The sequence below is a fragment of the Acipenser ruthenus genome, chromosome 7 (genome assembly GCF_902713425.1).
Source record: "Acipenser ruthenus chromosome 7, fAciRut3.2 maternal haplotype, whole genome shotgun sequence".
NCBI classification, from domain to species: Eukaryota; Metazoa; Chordata; class Actinopteri; order Acipenseriformes; family Acipenseridae; genus Acipenser; species Acipenser ruthenus.
The window spans coordinates 41,609,620-41,627,359 of record NC_081195.1 but is presented as its reverse complement, the minus strand read 5'-3'; the positions used below and the strand labels follow the sequence as shown (position 1 = coordinate 41,627,359).

Genomic DNA, 17,740 nt, shown 5'->3' with positions numbered 1-17,740 from the left:
GCCTAATGCCAAATGGCAGAGGTACTATCAACTTTAAATAAGGCCTGGTGCCAAGGTCGAGACTAAATAAAAAGGAAAAGCAAGAACATATATTTCATCAATTTAAATAATCTAGATGTTTCATGCAAAATTATATCAAGAGTTCCTAATTTTGGCTGTTCCATTTGAAAAATTGAGAACTAAACAGTATTTAAGTTTACCAATGCACCAGTTTGAGGTGCCTTTCAATTGGCAGAGAACTTTGAATTGAAATTCTCTTATATAAATCAACTGCAATGCTTCTATTTCCTACGATTGCACCAGCTTGAACTTGAAATTGTCACAATACAAAAACATTTCTAGTAAAATTGCATTTTTACCACTTGATTTTCAGTCGCCAAACAAGTTACTTTGAACTTTACTAGCACCATACTTGGCTTAAAAAACTTAGAAAAAGCACCTTTCGTGATTAAACCACAGTATGAATTATGCTATAAACATATACAATTATACTGTTGTTCATAATACAAGTGCACGCAATTCACAAAGCAGATGCATTATTTAGAGTCTGTTCACTGAAAGAATGGCTTCCAATAGTCATGCTAAATGAGTTACTTTTGTTTGGCATGTTGAACAATGCTCCATGTAAGTGTGAAACCATGTACCTGGGTCGTACCCGGGTCGCAGAGACCCACCTCAGGATGTGGGTCGACACGCTTTGACTCGGGTTGAGCAAGACAAAATGCATAGTAAGCCGAAGAAATAAACATCCACGCCTGCATGAAGGTTTCACTTCTGCAAGGAACATTTCTGTTTATTCTGTTTAGCCATATTTATAAGCCAGATTGTAGCAGGGATGAAGAAACATTTGCTCCAATTAACATTTGGGCCGACGGTTCAATCCAGAGAAGCTCGGATGGAAGTGTCTGTCACGAGCTGCTTCCGGGGCAGATACATGCATTGTGTGCTTGCGCCTGTCACCCAAAAGCTGTCTGTTATCAAACGCAGTGTGAAATCGCATAGTCGACCCGCATGACACCGGGTCCTGACCCAGGTACAACATGCCAGTGTTCACAAAGCACTTCATATACAGTATATAGTGGATTTTGAAATTGTGTGTGTGTGTGTGTGTGTGTGTCTATATATATATATATAGACACACGCACGCACACACACAATAGTATTACAGTATAACAAAAAGGCAGGATTTTGGTTTTTCTTTTTTGTAGTCCCAGAAATTAGTGACTGCATCAAGTAAAGACGAAAACGCTTTGAACTTGGCAAGAAATAATTTTAACCCAGTAACCCATCTTTGACCAATAAAACAAACAAATCACCAGCATATTATAACACTGTATTTAGATTGTATTTAGAGCACTGTTATTAACTAAAATTGGCAGGAATGTTAAGGACGAGATTTACAAAGGATCTTTTTTTTTTTTTTTTTTTTTTGATGACATAAAATGTAATTTTTAGGTCCTATTTTGAAGGCAGTGAAGCAAAATGAGGACTACAATAATGGTAAAAAGTATAAAACTGACAAGAAACTACTCAGAAAAATAATCAAACTCCGTTTCTACAAGGTTTTTTTTTTTTTATTACGCTCTGATAAATGTAACTTTCACATCGAAACCAGTTTGAGAAGTCCACAGTACACTGATTAATAGTGTGATGATTGATATCACAAATCAAGACGGAACAGACGACTTTTTATAAGGAAAAACCCAATTTATTTATTTTTCGAGAATATGCTTTACTTCTACTTTTAGTGTCTTAAAAATAGTTTTTACATTAAAAACCCTGTTAGATGTATGACCGTATTGTAGTCATTTTCATCAGTAGAACAAAAAACATCACAATGAAGAAAACAAATATTCCCTTTTCAAAATGTAGGTTTTGCTTGCTTAACTGATAAAGCGTTTATTTAGCTCGGAGTGACGTTGCAGCACTTTCCAATGAAGTACGTAAATTACCCATAACTTCAAAATGCTCAATCATAGTTCTAAGCTAAAACGTGTAAGAAAGTAAGTGAAGTAGACAAACATTTCAGCTAGTGCCTTTATCACTGTACTCTAACTTCAAAATGTACAATCACAATTGTAAAGTAATTTATGAAGGCACAAGCAGAGATGTTTCTCTAACTGACTTAGTTTTTTATATGGTTCATCTATTTATTGGCAGAGTTTGTATCCTCACACTAAAATCATACTTTGGGCAATGCTAGGCATGAAGTAATGTAATAAACATGTATTAAGAAATACTATTTTAGTATGAAATTATACGTAAGCATGGGACACTGGCAGGTACAAGTAACCTTTTTAGGCTGCATTTGTTTACTTGTACTGTTATATTGTTGCTCAATATTTACTGCTTCTTGTACAAAATAACTCAAAACAAAGAACAAATAATATTGAAAAATAAATTAATGTGTCGAGGAACAGACTGGACGAGGCGTACGAAAGGAAGAAACTGTGGTATGCTCAACTAGCTGCTGAAGCGGAACAGCGAGGATGAAGAGTCCAGGTTTATCCAGTGGAGGTGGGTTGTCAAGGATTTGTGGCACACTCCACAACCCGGTTTCTCAGAGACATCGGATTCAGTGGTCAAGAGTTGCGACGCATAGTGAAGAACTTATCTGTAGCAGCAGAGAGGAGCAGCGACTGGCTCTGGTTGAGATGAAAAAATTCTGTTTGGGGATCTCAAGCACAGTGCAAATAAAATAAACCGTTGATGTAAAAGAAGGTAAGCAAGCTGGGCTTAGCTGAGTGGGGGACAGAGGGGGGTGATGCTGGGACGCCAGAATCACTGTTGAGCCCTCTTTAAGGTGTCATGGGCTAGTCGACGAAACACCAAGGATGGAAGGTGCCCACGTGAAGACCCCAGAGAAGTACCCTACTCAGCTCAGAACAGAAGGTTGTTAGGCCGATGTGCTAGGGAGGCCGCACTGTGGTTGATCCCTGGAGCCAGCATTGCAGCCATTGTGTGTGCTGAGGCAAAATATGCTGATCAAATGAGTTTACAGTAAAATAAGCTATGTTTAAGTTAGTGCTTATCTTGGCGAGAGTCCAGTAACAGCATGAAGTTTTAACACCTAATCTCATGTAATGGAAATCACCAACTCCCTATGCCTGTAGCTGTACTAACCTGGGTTATAAAAGATAAACATTCAGGGGACGTGAACAGATAAAGACATTATCCATGAAGCCTGACAACAGCCCAAGATGCATTGCAACATGTGCTGCAGTAGATTTGACTGTTAGCAGACCTAAACTTGATTATGTATCTGTGTGGCAAACTAAAACGGAGGATATGTAGACAATTACTGTGCACTGCCCTGGCACTTATGATGAGCTACTTCAGACACTCCAGAAAGAATATCCCTCCTTTAAAAGTACTGATAAACAGTTTGCCTAGCCACATGTATTGCTCAAACCTGAAGGTTATATTAAAACATGACAAGGCAAAGGTCAGCATGCAGCTACTGACACCGACAATAAGGCACAAAACCCTGATCCCCAAGCAGATGAGAACTTTAAACATATGTGGAAGCAACTGTAAATCAAGGACAATACATTAAGTCTAGAAACAAAAATACATTGTATCCATCTTCCTCATTATTAGATCTGGTACCATTTTGTTTAGAAATTAACCCCTGGTTGTAACCTATATTGTGCATGGCATCGAAGTGAGTGCTATACTGTACACACAAACCACATTTTACAAGATAGACTGCACAGTACAAACTGATAAATAGAATGGATTTTTTTTCTTCTAGTCCTCACTACAGAAAACCAGGTTCTTAGGATAAGAAAAAACACCCCCTCCCTCGCTCGCTACATTGACATTGAAGGACAAATACACACAGCAATGTGCAGAATTATGATTTACATTCACAAAAACATACAATAATCCTCCAGCAACCTGGATCCTCTGTATATACTGGGGTTACCCACCACGACTAAGATATACCAGCTTCTAAAACCACAAAATGACTCATTTAGCACATTTCTACAAAAATATGACACATTTTTTCCTAAAGGATCCAGCTATAAATACATGTTAGCATTATTGTTTACAGTTGATAAAAATATATATTGTATATATTACATACAAAACAAAACTGTTTTTACTGTATCTGAAATAATTTACAGCATACAAGCGGTTTGTTGTTTCATGTCTCGGTTTTGGTCTTCAAGGTTCCATTGCTACAATGCAAAAGTACAGTTATTATTTTATTTTTATTAATGCATCACATCTACATCTTCATTATATTTAATTTCTACTTAACTGCTTAATATCCAGCAGTACTTTCTATCACTCCATATTGGTGTTTCTGCTTAGGGCAGTCTTCACCACGCTTAGTAATCATTCCAGTAGGGAAAAGGTCTTTTTTTTTTTTTTTTTAAACAATTCTTAAAGCGGGAACTGAGGTTTGAAAAGTGATAAAACAGAATAATCATTTGCAATATAATTTAACCTCCATCACTTCCAAAGTGCTACACCAACTACTGTGTGTGTTAGAATTTATTTTTCTTTTAATTCCATTCGATTGAGGTTACTTGCTGTTTATACTGTATGGGCACCTCCAGCTTTTGGTCTACAAACTGATTATAATATCCATATAATCTTCATAACTGGCCCTCTTCCTGTCTGGCAGTTCTAGTGGCTGCTTGTCTGTGCTCTGTGGAGCTGCTACTGGAGGTGGTCTGGGTTTAAATGCATCTAAAAAATAAAAATGCATCATAATGTCATAATCCCTGTTTACGTCTTGTTGAAATTGTACTATTGTCTAAAGCAGCAGCCTGGTACCTTGTAGCCACCGGATCTGTGTGGCCGGCCCGTAGCCCTGCTCGTTCTTGGCTGCGATGCGGAACACCACGGCGGGTCTCGATGTGCAATCAATGAGCGCGTTGCTCAGCTGGGAGGAGGTCACAGTGCAGTGGATCTTACTCCCCCTGTAGATCCTGATGAAGGCCAGCTGGCTGGAGCTCACTGCTGTGCTTGAACGGCTTTTCCGCACTGCCAGGTACATGGAATACTCCAGGATTTTACCAGAGGGCGAAGCTGGAGGCTCCCAAGTGATATGAATGCAATCTGCTGCCTGGTGAGGAAAAAATTGGAAATTAATATATATTTGAGAGAGATAATTGCAGATAAGACGAGAGGTGTACCAGTTAGAAAAACAAAATAGAGGCCAGATTTACTGACCTTGCGCACCATGTATAGTCTGAAACACTTTATTCCAAATGAATTAGGAAACGGCATCTTTTTCAAAACTAGGAATAACCATAACTAGGAATTTAAAGAGTAAGTAGCGAGTGTTCCGAAAAATATAGCGTTAGGCTGCATCCACACTGGACAGAGCGATGCGAGCGAGCAAGCGATGTGAGCGAAGTCGCCGAATGTCAATCCACACCAGACACGACTTGGAAACGATCCAAAAGACTGGAAATAAATACATGATCCTGCCCATGCATTCCTATTGGACATACTAGAGATGGGCTGTCCCATTACAAAACAGGGCTTGTTTTGATAAAATGTTACCAACCCTGATCTCCGGCAACTCCATTGTAAAATAAAGGTTGGACTTGTAAAATCTATAGATCAGTGTTATTGAACATCCCTATATATCCAACAGTTTTGTTGTTATCATCATTATTAGTAGTAACTCTACAGTTGTAGTCATAGTATTTTTCGTTTTCATGGTACCAGTAGTAGTAGTAGTCATCTGATTTGAAGCTCAGTATATCTCTAGCTGTCAGCAGACAGCTGGACAATAGTAGTATAGTTGAACTGATATTTTCAACAAAATTATTTTATTTTATTGTTATACATTTATATATACAATTTACTGCAATCTCAATTGTGTTTCTTTACAAATTCCTTCTTTGATCTTTTTTGTTTATTAACCAAGTATTTTAAAGTGCAACATTATTATTATTATTATTATTATTATTATTATTATTATTACGTTGCTGTTAAGCACTACATAATCACCATCTTCATTATTATTATTATTATTCATGTTATTATGCGCAGGTCACCACTTACCTTGTATTATTATTTACTTTTACTTTTATGCAGTGTGGAGTAGTGGTTAGGGCTCTACACTCTTGACCGGAGGGTCGTGGGTTCAATCCAGGTGGGGGACACTGCTGCTGTACCCTTGAGCAAGGTACTTTATCTAGATTGCTCCAGTAAAAACCCAACTGTATAAATGGGTAATTGTATGTAAAAAATAATGTGATATCTTGTAACAATTGTAAGTCGCCCTGGATAAGGGCATCTGCTAAGAAATAAATAATAATAATTTAGTTTTTCCTTTTAAAACAGTCCGGTGAACTGGACAGCGTTTGACTTGTATCAAGGGGGTTAACCTTGCTTCTGATTGGTCAGTTTCACTCCAGTCGCGCAACACGACATTCTCAGAGCAATGTCGCTTGCATCTGGTGTGGATTCTCCCATATGACTGCAGTGACTTCTAAATTATTCGCTCGCATCCAGTGTGGATACGGCTTTACACGTCCCCACATGTTGCTACAGCTGTTTAAATAACACACCTGTAATTTTTCTTTTCATTGTTAACATCCCGACAACTTTTTTCACTTATAACTAGCTTTGTGTTTCAAAGCTATTTTCAAAATGGCTGCTCTAGTACACTGACAGTGTAAGGATTATTGCCCACATTGTCAAACAGGTAACACGGCAAGAACGATCCAAGATGTGGTACGGAACAGAAAAGCCAGAGCACTTATGTTTTTTTTTTTGTTTGTTTTGTTTTGCTTTTGTTTTTAAATCGTAAATCACTTTATGCAGTTAAGTGATTTACAGGACTCATCTCAAACCCAGGTGTACTGGTACGGCCATTTTGAAAAGCGCTTTGACACAGACTTTAAAGGGTATAAGTGTAAAATGTCGTCAGGATGTTAACAATGAAAAGAAATGACAGGTACATTATTTAACAACACGTGGGGATGCATAACGCTATATTTTTCAAAACCCCGCTACTTACTCTTTAAGGTCTCCCATGTGCTTTATTTAATCTGTTTGAACTTTTAAGACTAAAAATGCTACAAACATTGTAATGAAGCTGACTAAATCTGTCATTTAAAATAGTAAAGACAGAGGCAGACAGAAAGGAAAGTGAAAAGGGTCTGTACACAACCAGTGAGAGTAAACCTTTGTTATCTTGACAGACGACGGTGCTCCAGGAAAGCCAGGCTGGCAGGTCTTGTATTCACTGACTTGACTAAACTGGCCCTGTCCGCAGCTGTTTATCCCAGCCACCCTGAAGCGGTATGCAGCACCGGGGGTCAAAGCCTGCTGCTTCAGGTCCTCATAATCAGGGGAATTAGTAGGCTCCAGCTAGAAATGCAGGAAAGTAGGGCCAAGTGAAAATGCAATCCTTTTCTAGATCCCATTTCCTCCCTTAGTTTATAAGGTTTATGTGCTCATTTTCTATACTACACCAACGTTATTGACAGTGATCACAATGGGACCTACAGTACCTGGGACCTACTAGAAGGCTGTGTAGTCCAGTGGTTAAAGAAAAGGGCTTGGTCCCCGGTTCAAATCCCACCTCAGCCACTGACTCATTGTGTGACCCTGAGCAAGTCACTTAACCTCCTTGTGCTCCGTCTTTCGGGTGAGACGTAATTGTAAGTGACTCTGCATCTGATGCATAGTTCACACACCCTAGTCTCTGTAAGTCACCTTGGATAAAGGCGTCTGCTAAATAAACAAATAATAATAATAATAATAATAATAATAATAATACCAAAGCTGAACACTAAAAAGAGCAATATGATTTTCACACACTCATTTGTAAACAGCATTTTAATACGTGAATTGTTAGGCCTAAATTTCAACATATGCAGATGAATTACTCTTACCCGTTAGTGCTTGTGACTGAAAAGGGCTTATGCTTCTTAGGAAGATATGCAGGGCTAAAACGATATACTTACATTCCCTTTACTGTCCACCTGTGATAGGTAATAGTGCGTCACTTCAGAGTAAAGTGTTTTAAAGATCCCCACATCATACCACTGGTTATCTGCCAGTTCTGTGTTTCCCTGTTGGTTTAAAAAAAAGGTTTAATTTAGAAACATGCCAACATTAGGATTTGAACTTCACACTGGCTAGTATTATGATAATTCTACAGAATGTGCATCTTTCAAACTCCACCTAAATTGCATTTTTAATGCATGTTCTAAATTCTGCTATCCATGTATGCAATTTGTTTCAATGTTTCTGGTGGTCAGCTTTGACCCCTGAGATTGAGATAGGGGTGGTAGATTTAAAACTATTCTGACTCAATGTTGTATGCAGTACTCCCTCGGACGGCACTCAAGTTGATGTTTAAGGAATCGCATGTATTTATTTGAACCCCAAGTGAGAGAGCAGCTGCAATGACAGAGGTCTGTGTGCTTACCATTTGAATGTTGCTTTTAGTGGAAGTTACTGAGGTAGTTGTCAAAGTGGCTGGTGTAGTATTGTCTTGGTCTGGAGGAAGAAAGATGACAATCAGTGTGTTTACATGGCCAGTAATATCTGGAATACTGAATAATCCGAATCTATATTCCGCCATGCAAACAGCTTATTCGGAATATGAAGAGGAATATTCCACCTCTGCATATTCGGAATATTGGAGATGGCATATTCCACTAGTATGCGGAATACTAGTGGAATATAAAGCCATGTAAACAGCATATTCCAACCATGAAGCGTAACCCACAACAGACACACGCAGTAACAGATACTCACAGCAGTAAACATGACGGATTTTAAAGTCATAAAACAGCTTGATGGCAAGAAACAGAGATGTGCAGAAGTGTTTAAAAGAGTGGTGGGGAAAAAACATGAAGTGAGGTTTAGAGAACTGTGGATCAAGTTCATCATCGATGGAAAGTTTTAAAAACACAGTATTATAAAAGAAAAAAAAAAAACAACAGGAGTGAGGCGAATCCATGTTTTTCCTTATTTCAGCCAGATGAATGATATACTGGGTAATCATCCTTTGTCCTTACCAACCCAACATGGAGTGGATATCAAATTTGAAGAAGAACGTTACCCAGACCAGTTAACTGACGAGACTGAAGGTAAATAATTATATTAGTATATTATAATATAGTAGCCATCACATTTATATGAGCTATGTATGTGACGACACACAGTATTTATTTATTATTGTTATAAATCTACTATTACTCTACTGTATATCTGTTTATCTGTCTCCTCATTATCAATTAAGACATAAGCGTGCATGTCTGCGTGAACACACTGCACTGAATTAAAAGCCACAAACACAATCTCAAAATATCAGATTCCATATCTAAAAAAACAAACAAAAAACAGAAATATACATCCACACCACCAGCTCTTTACCATAAACAACAAACCAAAAACTAATACCGTCAACACTGTTTTGGCTTGCAGTTGGAAGTAAGATACACATGCGTTAATGGCATAAAGTTTACCATATAAACGCGGAATATGAAAGGAATACAAGAATTCTGCATGCATGTATACATAATTTATTTATATATCAAATGCTATACCTGGAGGATGTTGAACTGGAACATTCATGATTTAAAGCATATATTAACAAACACTTTCTCATTAGCAACATTTTGGTTACTATCGTAACCATTTAAGAGACACAATATAAAAAAAGGGATATGAAAACCACTTACCTTGAGACTTCGGAGGTAGCGATGCAGCATCATTACTAAGTTCAGTTTCCATGGGCTCTGATTTAACAGTGGACTCTGTCATTTGATTGGGTGGGGCAAGGTTCGTCATGGGGTCCTCCTCTGTAAGAACAAGGGCTGCAGATACAGCAAAACAGAAATTATACGTCATTGGCCAGAAGACTTGCAAGATGTAAATCCTGATAACCTGCATGAGACCTAGTGTTACGCCAATAACCTGAATCTTTATTGACTTTGTAATAAAATATTAAATTAGCTTTAAAAATAGTTAAATGTAAAATGGGCATGAAAAAAAAAATAATAATAAATAATATATATATATATATATATATATGGTTTGAGTTTGATAGTCTGAGTCAACTAGTCAGAGCAGTCTAACCCAGACAGCAACAGGTCTACAGTCTTACACATCTTTAAGAAGTGGCAAACAGCTCAGAAGACAAGTATGCAGGATGCAGGAAGACCTCGGTTGCAGAGGATTGCGACATCCAAAAAGCATCAAGTAAGTACGTTTACCCTTAACACTAAATACAGGCCATGTTACACCCTGTATATATATATATATATATATATATATATATATATATATACACCAAGTGCCACAGTACCATTCCTGTAATCACAAACTGGGTTACAGCTAAGCAGGTATAATTCTGGTATCTCACCTGTAGCACTAGGTGGCCCTGTTGCAGGACAGTGGTTACTTTCAGCTACACAGGCTGCATTTTGGTCCACACTATTATCAGTAGCCGACTCATTGCATCCTGGCTTTCTCAGTGAAATGTCCTCCCTTTCGATATATGATAACACATGGGAGGTTATCTAAATAAAAAAGCAATGCTGTAAATGTATTTATTTTGTGTTAGTTTCTTGACAAAAGGTGAAATGTGTACCTTTTGATTGCTGATATAAAGCCCTTCCTGAAACACTGAACTATAAGGCACATTCTTACAAAGCCAACATAAGGTGCTATATACTGCAGTTCTATATTCTAATACTGTCCCTCGTATAATACTGCTGACACACAGAACCCTTCTACGGAGGCTCACTGTATGTTTTTAGATGCAAGCTTGGGAAGAATCAACACTGAATCTGCCTCCAAGTCAGCCACCCTCAGTCACCGCTCCTGAAAAAAGGTGTCTACACAGTAATTGAATTTGCAGGAATTAACCACCTTGATGTGTACACATACTAGATAGAATAATCACACCTGTGAAAGTTATTACAGCATTTCTGAATGTCCATAATCACGTCAAAGTTCCAAATTGTAATAAGACTGTTACACAGATAAAGGTACTTGCCTACTTCACTTGGTTTTATCTTGGAATCTATGATTGAGTGTTTTGGAGGTTACGGATGTATTACAGATGCAGTGTCCCAGGTTATATGCTGCCGTGTTGATGCTTTCTCACCTGGTGGGTGTGTGCAGCCACTTCTCCTGACTGCAGCTGAGAGAGGGCAGTGCTGCCTGTGCTGTGAGCTGCTTGTGCTCCTGTGGTACCTGAATAGTAAAACAGTCATGGAAACACTTCACAGACAGTGACTTCCGAATGCATACATTACAAAGTACTTAGCATATATTGTATGAATGAGATCAGACTGATAATACACTTTATCTTAAATAAATAACTCTTTCTGAGATTTTGATTTCGCCTATTGAGATTCACCACAGAAGGGATTCTCTTATTGTGGCGGAGGGTCTGAGTTAACCCTTGAATTAAGTGTAAAGAGACATAGGGTTTATTCAAATGATTTATTCAGAGTATGTTTATTCACGATGACTTGATCTTGCAGTGAATGGTCTATAACAGGACAACCATACATCTTGCGGTGAGGTACATGTAGACCCAAGATGGCGACAATGCTTGGGAGAATGACATTATGCATCAAGAGTCAAGATGACATCCTCATGAACAAACTCCACTCAGCCCAGGTCAGCTCAGTTGTGAATGTGAAACTGTTTTTATAGCAGCAAGGGAGGGAGACACAATCAGAGAAATGAGGAGTGCCAGAAAGAGAAAGTAAGAGAGACAAAGAGGTGGTAGGAAAGAGGAAGAGAAAGGCCTACCTGATAGTTCCAGCAAGGTGGCTGCTGCTCCTTGTTGCAGCTCTTTTAATGGCACCATGGTAGTTGGATTGGCTGATGACAGCTGGTTAGAGGAAAGGGTCGTAGAGGAAGCTGGTGCTGTGGGCTCAGGCTGCAGCTGGAGTAGATAGGACTCTGCTTCCGGGAGTGGGTGCCAGGCCACGTGAAGGGACTTGAGGGTAGCTTTTACTAAAAACACTGGCGATGGAGTTGATGGCTTCTCTGAAAACATGACAAAAAAAAAGTAATTACATTTATCCTGAACAGCAGTGTCAGCAGGGGTGGCAATAAATGTAATTGTTCTGTTCAAATCATCGAGGGAGGACTAAATGCAGGAGCGATTCAAGTTTAAAGGACCTTTTCAAAATCATTAGAAAAGCACAAACAAATATATCACACTTAACATCTGTGTTGTTTTTACTGGTTAAATCAGTTATTAAAAACAGTCAACTGTCGCCACTGCTTACCAGTCTCCATGTACCAGAGGTCCTTACAGCACACCTGATAGTTCCAGGCTTTCCTGTAGCCATCCCTCCCACTCCAGATATAGAGGCGGGAGCCAATGACAGCGGCACAGTGTCCAGCGCGGGGCCGTGGGCTGCTCGCCTTCCCATCCTCCTGCCTCTCCCACACCAGGCCATTCCACGTCATGGTGTCTGGCCATGACAAAATCACACAGATTGTGTCACTTACAATCAACATACTGTAAGCTTGCTAACATAACCTTTACATTTTTTGTGGGGTCGTAAGGCTTTTAAAAACAAATAAATAAATAAAATAGAAATCAATTAACCACATTGATTTATTTTTATAATTATCTGTTGACGAACAACATGTAGACAATTTTTTTTTATATTTTGCTTACATTAGCACTATTGAAACAAATAACCTTTAATGCATTACCCTAACTTTGAATTTATTATATTCCTTACTTCTTAGATTCATAATTATAAATTAATTAATTAAATAAATAAATCTGTAAACAGAACTGACCTAGGTTCAGGTAGGACATTGAATTGGTGCAGGACCACTCATTATCAAAGGCACTTGATTTGTCTTCATTCATCAATATTGGAATCCAGCCACCAAATATGTACATCCTGCAGACACAAATCAAGCAAAAATTGCTGAAACATCTCACCAGAATGACGAAATTCTACTTTGGGGAAGATTTCAAAACTGAATCCAAGCAAGGTGCTACCACTAGCACTCACACTGGCAGACGCACTGTACCAGAATGTTTACAAATGTTTCTTTAATGAAAAAGCCTTTTAGGTAATCACCAATTACTATAATTGATATAAAATTTGTAAAAAACCTAAGTAATCTTTAAATACCTGGTAACTGAAAAGAGTTTAAGATAGCACTTGCTTTTAGCTGAAACAAAGCGTTTAACTACATTCAATCATATATTTTTTAAAATCAATGCACATATTTGTATTACTTACTTATTTCCAATGACATTAGCAGAGTGGAGACTCCTGGGTAGAGGAGATGGGCCTTTGGTTTCCGGCAGTGTCCACGTCATGGTTTCTTTAAGAGACAAATACAAGAAAAATCCTGTCAGACTACAGTTATCTTCTTAAATACTGTATAGATAGCTTCTTCTTGAGCAGCAATGTTAGACATACAAGTATATAAGCCCCCATATAGTTCTCATTATGTATTGCACATTTATCAAATTTAACTAAACAAGGGAAACTGAAAGTTTGTCAAATTAGACTATGATTATTCATGCATTTAACATTGTTCAACCACAACAGACCAACTAAGTTTAAAAGTTATTTGTGAGCATTATCTCAAAATCTAATCCTAAAACCGTCTCCATACGCAGCTTACATAGTTCTAGTCCAATCCACTGTTTGAAGTTACCTAGGTCAAGCTGCCAGAGGTCTCCCAGCCTGTACCCCCGCATGCCCCCAAAGATGTAGAGCTTGGGGGAGTAAGAGCCCTTGCTGCTATAGATGATGGCTGTGTGAGACTCCCGCGCGGAGGGAGCCGTCCCCTTTATCTCAGGAATATTCCAGCCTTTTACACCTGAAACTGCCTGCAGCTCCAGCTCGTAAAAGTCATTCAGGTACCTGCATAAGACCAAATGATCATCAGTATTGATGGCCAATGTGATCATTCAGTGTTGATGGCCAATGTGATCACCCACTCCATGGTTGTTATACACAACCCTATGAATGAACAACAAAGCCTAATAGCGACACCTTTTGGAGCCTTTAGAAGCTACAAGATGTTCTTACGACTATTTTCTCCTGGTTCAGCAGCACATGATTTTCTGAATGGACAAAGTACCAGAAACTGTCTTGTGTTGTCCTCACACATGTTGGTCTAACTACAGCAAACTACAATAATACCAACTGAAGCCACCAGTGCACCTGACTTGACAGGCAGTGATGTAATAGGACTTACCAAGTTATTTTGGTCACAATTTACTAAACCTTTGCCTTAGTGAAAAAAACAGCAAGTGAAAAGGTGCTCCTACCTAGGGACATTGCTATTGGGATCGTCGCTGTCGTTCGCCAGGCCCCCAAACAGGTAGCATTTGTTGCCGAAGAGTGTGAAGCTGTGACCGAGTCGAGGACAGGGGGGCACTCCGTTCCTCGGGGGTTTGGGTTTCAGCTTCTTCCAAAGCCATCGGCTCGCCTGCAAACAAAGTCACCTGGTTCACTTCTTTCATTCAAATTCCTTTATACTTATCTCTAACTTTTTTTCTTACAGGTCGCAGAAAAAAAAATCTACAAAGCAATGTCAGAAGGTAGACAACTGTAGAATTGCACTCTCGTCCATACTGGTTGGTACAGCCACTTGTAATCCTCCACTTAACACAAGACATTGCAGGGAACATTATAACACTCATCTATGCCTAGTTCTATTAAATATATTCTGGTAATCTGGTATAAAAGTTACTGTAGCTGCGTTTTGTACTTGCCTGTAGCTCATAAAGACTGTTGCTGTATTTCCCAAATTCCACCATCCCCCCGAATACCAGGATCCTGGTCCCTTCGCAGGCAAAGCCATGTGCTGCACACCCAGGTGGGATGTCTCCTCGCACTGCAGGCAGGAACCACTGCTTCGAAACTAAAAACAAGAGCGAGAGAAGAGGACAAGCGGAGTCACTGGAGCATATCTAAATCATGTGACAGGAGTTCAGGGGGAAATATATTTTAATTAGGGTAAAACCCTTTCATTACATCTCACAGGGACTGCTATTTATTATAAAAAAGATTTGTATATCTGGTACAGATTTAAACGAGAGGGGATGCTTGCATACACAGAATGTTTAGTCAATTTAGGGACAGACTAATTTAGATATTATAGGGCAGCAGTGTGGAGTAGTGGTTAGGCCTCTGGACTCTTGACCGGAGGGTTGTGGGTTCAATCCATGGTGGGGGACACTGCTGCTGTACCCTTGAGCAAGGTACTTGACCTAGATTACTCCAGTAAAAACCCAACTGTACAAATGGGTAATTGTATGTAAAAATAATTTGTAAAAAAATAATGTAATTGTATGTAAAAATAATATATTATCTTGTAACAATTGTAAGTCGCCCTGGATAAGGGCGTCTGCTAAGAAATAAATAATAATAATAAAAAGAAACTGGGGAGCTGGTAATCTTCAAATGTAATGTTTTTATTATTATTATTATTATGAAAAATCATCCTAAAATCACCTGGGATCTGGAAAAACACCCCATTGCTAAAATGTTTCTCTGTTAAAGCCACTCAGAAAAAAAGTAGACACACTTATTTAAATAAACTATGCCAGGGAAAATCTTATTTTAACACACTGTGTCTACTTATATCTATACTCTTTCTACATTGGATTTGACTAGTTTGTGAAGGCACTTCACATTCTACAATGTAGATCCACCTGCAGCACAAAGGAATATCCACTAGAAAGTGTCTTGAGGGTATCAGATGATTTTTAATGGTTAGGGTTAGGTTTTAGGGCTGGGGTTTCTTAAGGTTAGGGTTGGGGTTGGGTTAGGGTCAGGGTCAGGGTCAGGGTGGGTTGATTTTGTAGCGTTGCCGAGCTCTGGAAGTGAAAGGTGGGAGTGCTTGGTAAATGCCCTCGAATCATCGGATGCCCTCAGGACACTTTCTAGCGGATATTCCTTTAAGCTGCAAACCACCTTGCTGAACCCTAGGGAACTGTGGCAGAAAGAAAAGCTAAAATGTGATAAACTCACCAAGTGATGCACAGCCACTGGGCACAAATGACAAAGTATAAATGCAGCCCGATTTGTCCCCCCCCCCCCCCCCTCAAAAACAAACAAGTACAATAACAAAGTGACATAAAGATGTTTGCAGATTGCCGTTTCATTACTCGCTGTCCAGGTGGCAAAAGCTAAAACAAAGGGAAAGAAACTCCATCATTGTACACAGGACATGATGCAAATATTTTTGCGGGCTGCCTAAAACTAAAGCCGATTTGATCAGCTCTTTTCATGCATGCTGCAACTTCTGAAAACGCAATCGGCAAATCTGAAATCGATTGTTGTCTCCTTGTACTCTGAAATACTTGTGAAAGAAAAATCAACCGGCAACCAAGTAAATGAAAAAGCAATCAGCAACCAATTAAATGAAACGGCAATCAACTTTACGTCCCTCAATACAAACACGTCTGAAGCAGAAAACTAAAGCAATCTGTAAATAACCATTTGCAATTGAATCCCAACAACGGCTGCAAACTGCATTTTAAACTAATGTTGCAAGAATTGCAGGACTCGCAGGACTCTTAAGTTGGCACACTCTTGTTAAAACACGCCAGAGTCGAGGTGAACCGAGATGGACGTTGTTATAAACATAGCTCGCTATATTGTTTTTGACCAACGACAAAATAAATGGTTAAAAAATAATTTACGGATCTGCTTTAAAAAAACGAGAATATATTACGAACCAATATACGGTACATCAGTATTTGTTTTTCTGCGGTACTGCTAAACTAGGTGTTTGTGTTTTCATTGTGTATGTATTGGAATTGTAATCTGTATGGCTTTTTTTTTAATTCACCGAACAATGTAATTTATTGAGTTCTGTCGGAAACATAGTTTAGCGTTTAAAAAACTAAAAGTTATATAAACCAATTAATCGAGTAATTAAATCAAAGTATGTAGCACATCCGTTATTATAAGTTTTTAGATTCTGTTATTTATTCTAATAGTGCATATTTTGTGCATTATTGTGGCTTTTTTGCCTTTACCTATTTTAATGAACATCAAAATAAATAAAAGTGGCTGCACCTTAGGCGACTTTTGTATTGGCTGGAGGCGTCTCATGTTGCTATAGATTTGAAATGCTCCACGACTTCCCCCACCCCCTTACCGGTATTGTAAACATGCAGCTCCTCGGCGATCCCCTCGTTCCCTCCCCCGAAGACTATGAGTAGCTCCCGTATAGCGGCTGCACGGTGCCCGTGTCGCGACCGTGGAACCGGGCCGCTGAAGGAGTTAACCTTTCTCCAGATGGGACTTTCAGCAGCCATAGTCCCGTTGTTAATCAACTCAAGAGGCCCTGGTCCGTCTCTATCCCACATTGCAACGGGGCAGGACATCTATGGTTAACATAAATAATGATTTCCTACTTTATGATTGTGAAATACTTATGCCCATGTAGAATTACTGTATGAATAATCGACTTATTTGGTTTATTAGCTTTTTGGTTTGACATATGTTTCCCAGACATCCCTTAGGGTTTTACACGAAAAAAACAGATGTTGATGAATGCGTTACACAGGAATCAGTCTAGGTTAGAAGAGTAGTGAATGAAATTATTTATTGGTTGAAGATAATTTACACTGGTTATGCTGGTTCATGAAATTATTGTTGTTCATTGATTGATGCCAAGACTAGTCTAAATTAATCCAATTGCCCTAAATCTATGGTTACAAAAACGTGCTGCAGTATTATTGTAGTTTCATGCAATATTTTCAAGTCTTGTCAGGATTGTGTCAGAT

The 17,740-nt window shown here is 38.8% G+C and overlaps 1 protein-coding gene across 2 annotated transcripts; it reads right to left on the bottom strand.

Moving 5' to 3' along the window:
• Positions 1-1,547: 1,547 nt before the first annotated feature.
• Positions 1,548-17,325, bottom strand: LOC117415198 (host cell factor 2). Of its 2 annotated transcripts, none has more exons than XM_034025227.3 (16): positions 17,110-17,325; positions 14,714-14,862; positions 14,267-14,427; positions 13,648-13,856; positions 13,224-13,308; positions 12,769-12,875; positions 12,243-12,431; positions 11,758-11,997; positions 11,102-11,190; positions 10,355-10,511; positions 9,672-9,806; positions 8,411-8,481; positions 7,944-8,051; positions 7,159-7,344; positions 4,789-5,080; positions 1,548-4,184 (listed from the first exon to the last, which is right to left on the bottom strand). In XM_034025227.3, the coding sequence occupies exons 1-16, from the start codon at positions 17,318-17,320 to the stop codon at positions 4,171-4,173; spliced, it is 2,403 nt and encodes an 800-aa protein (XP_033881118.3). In that variant the 5' UTR covers positions 17,321-17,325; the 3' UTR covers positions 1,548-4,170. The 2 variants fall into 2 exon arrangements, with proteins under 2 accessions (XP_033881118.3, XP_058882945.1); XM_059026962.1 differs by lacking the exon at positions 1,548-4,184 and adding an exon at positions 4,196-4,701.
• Positions 17,326-17,740: the final 415 nt, after the last annotated feature.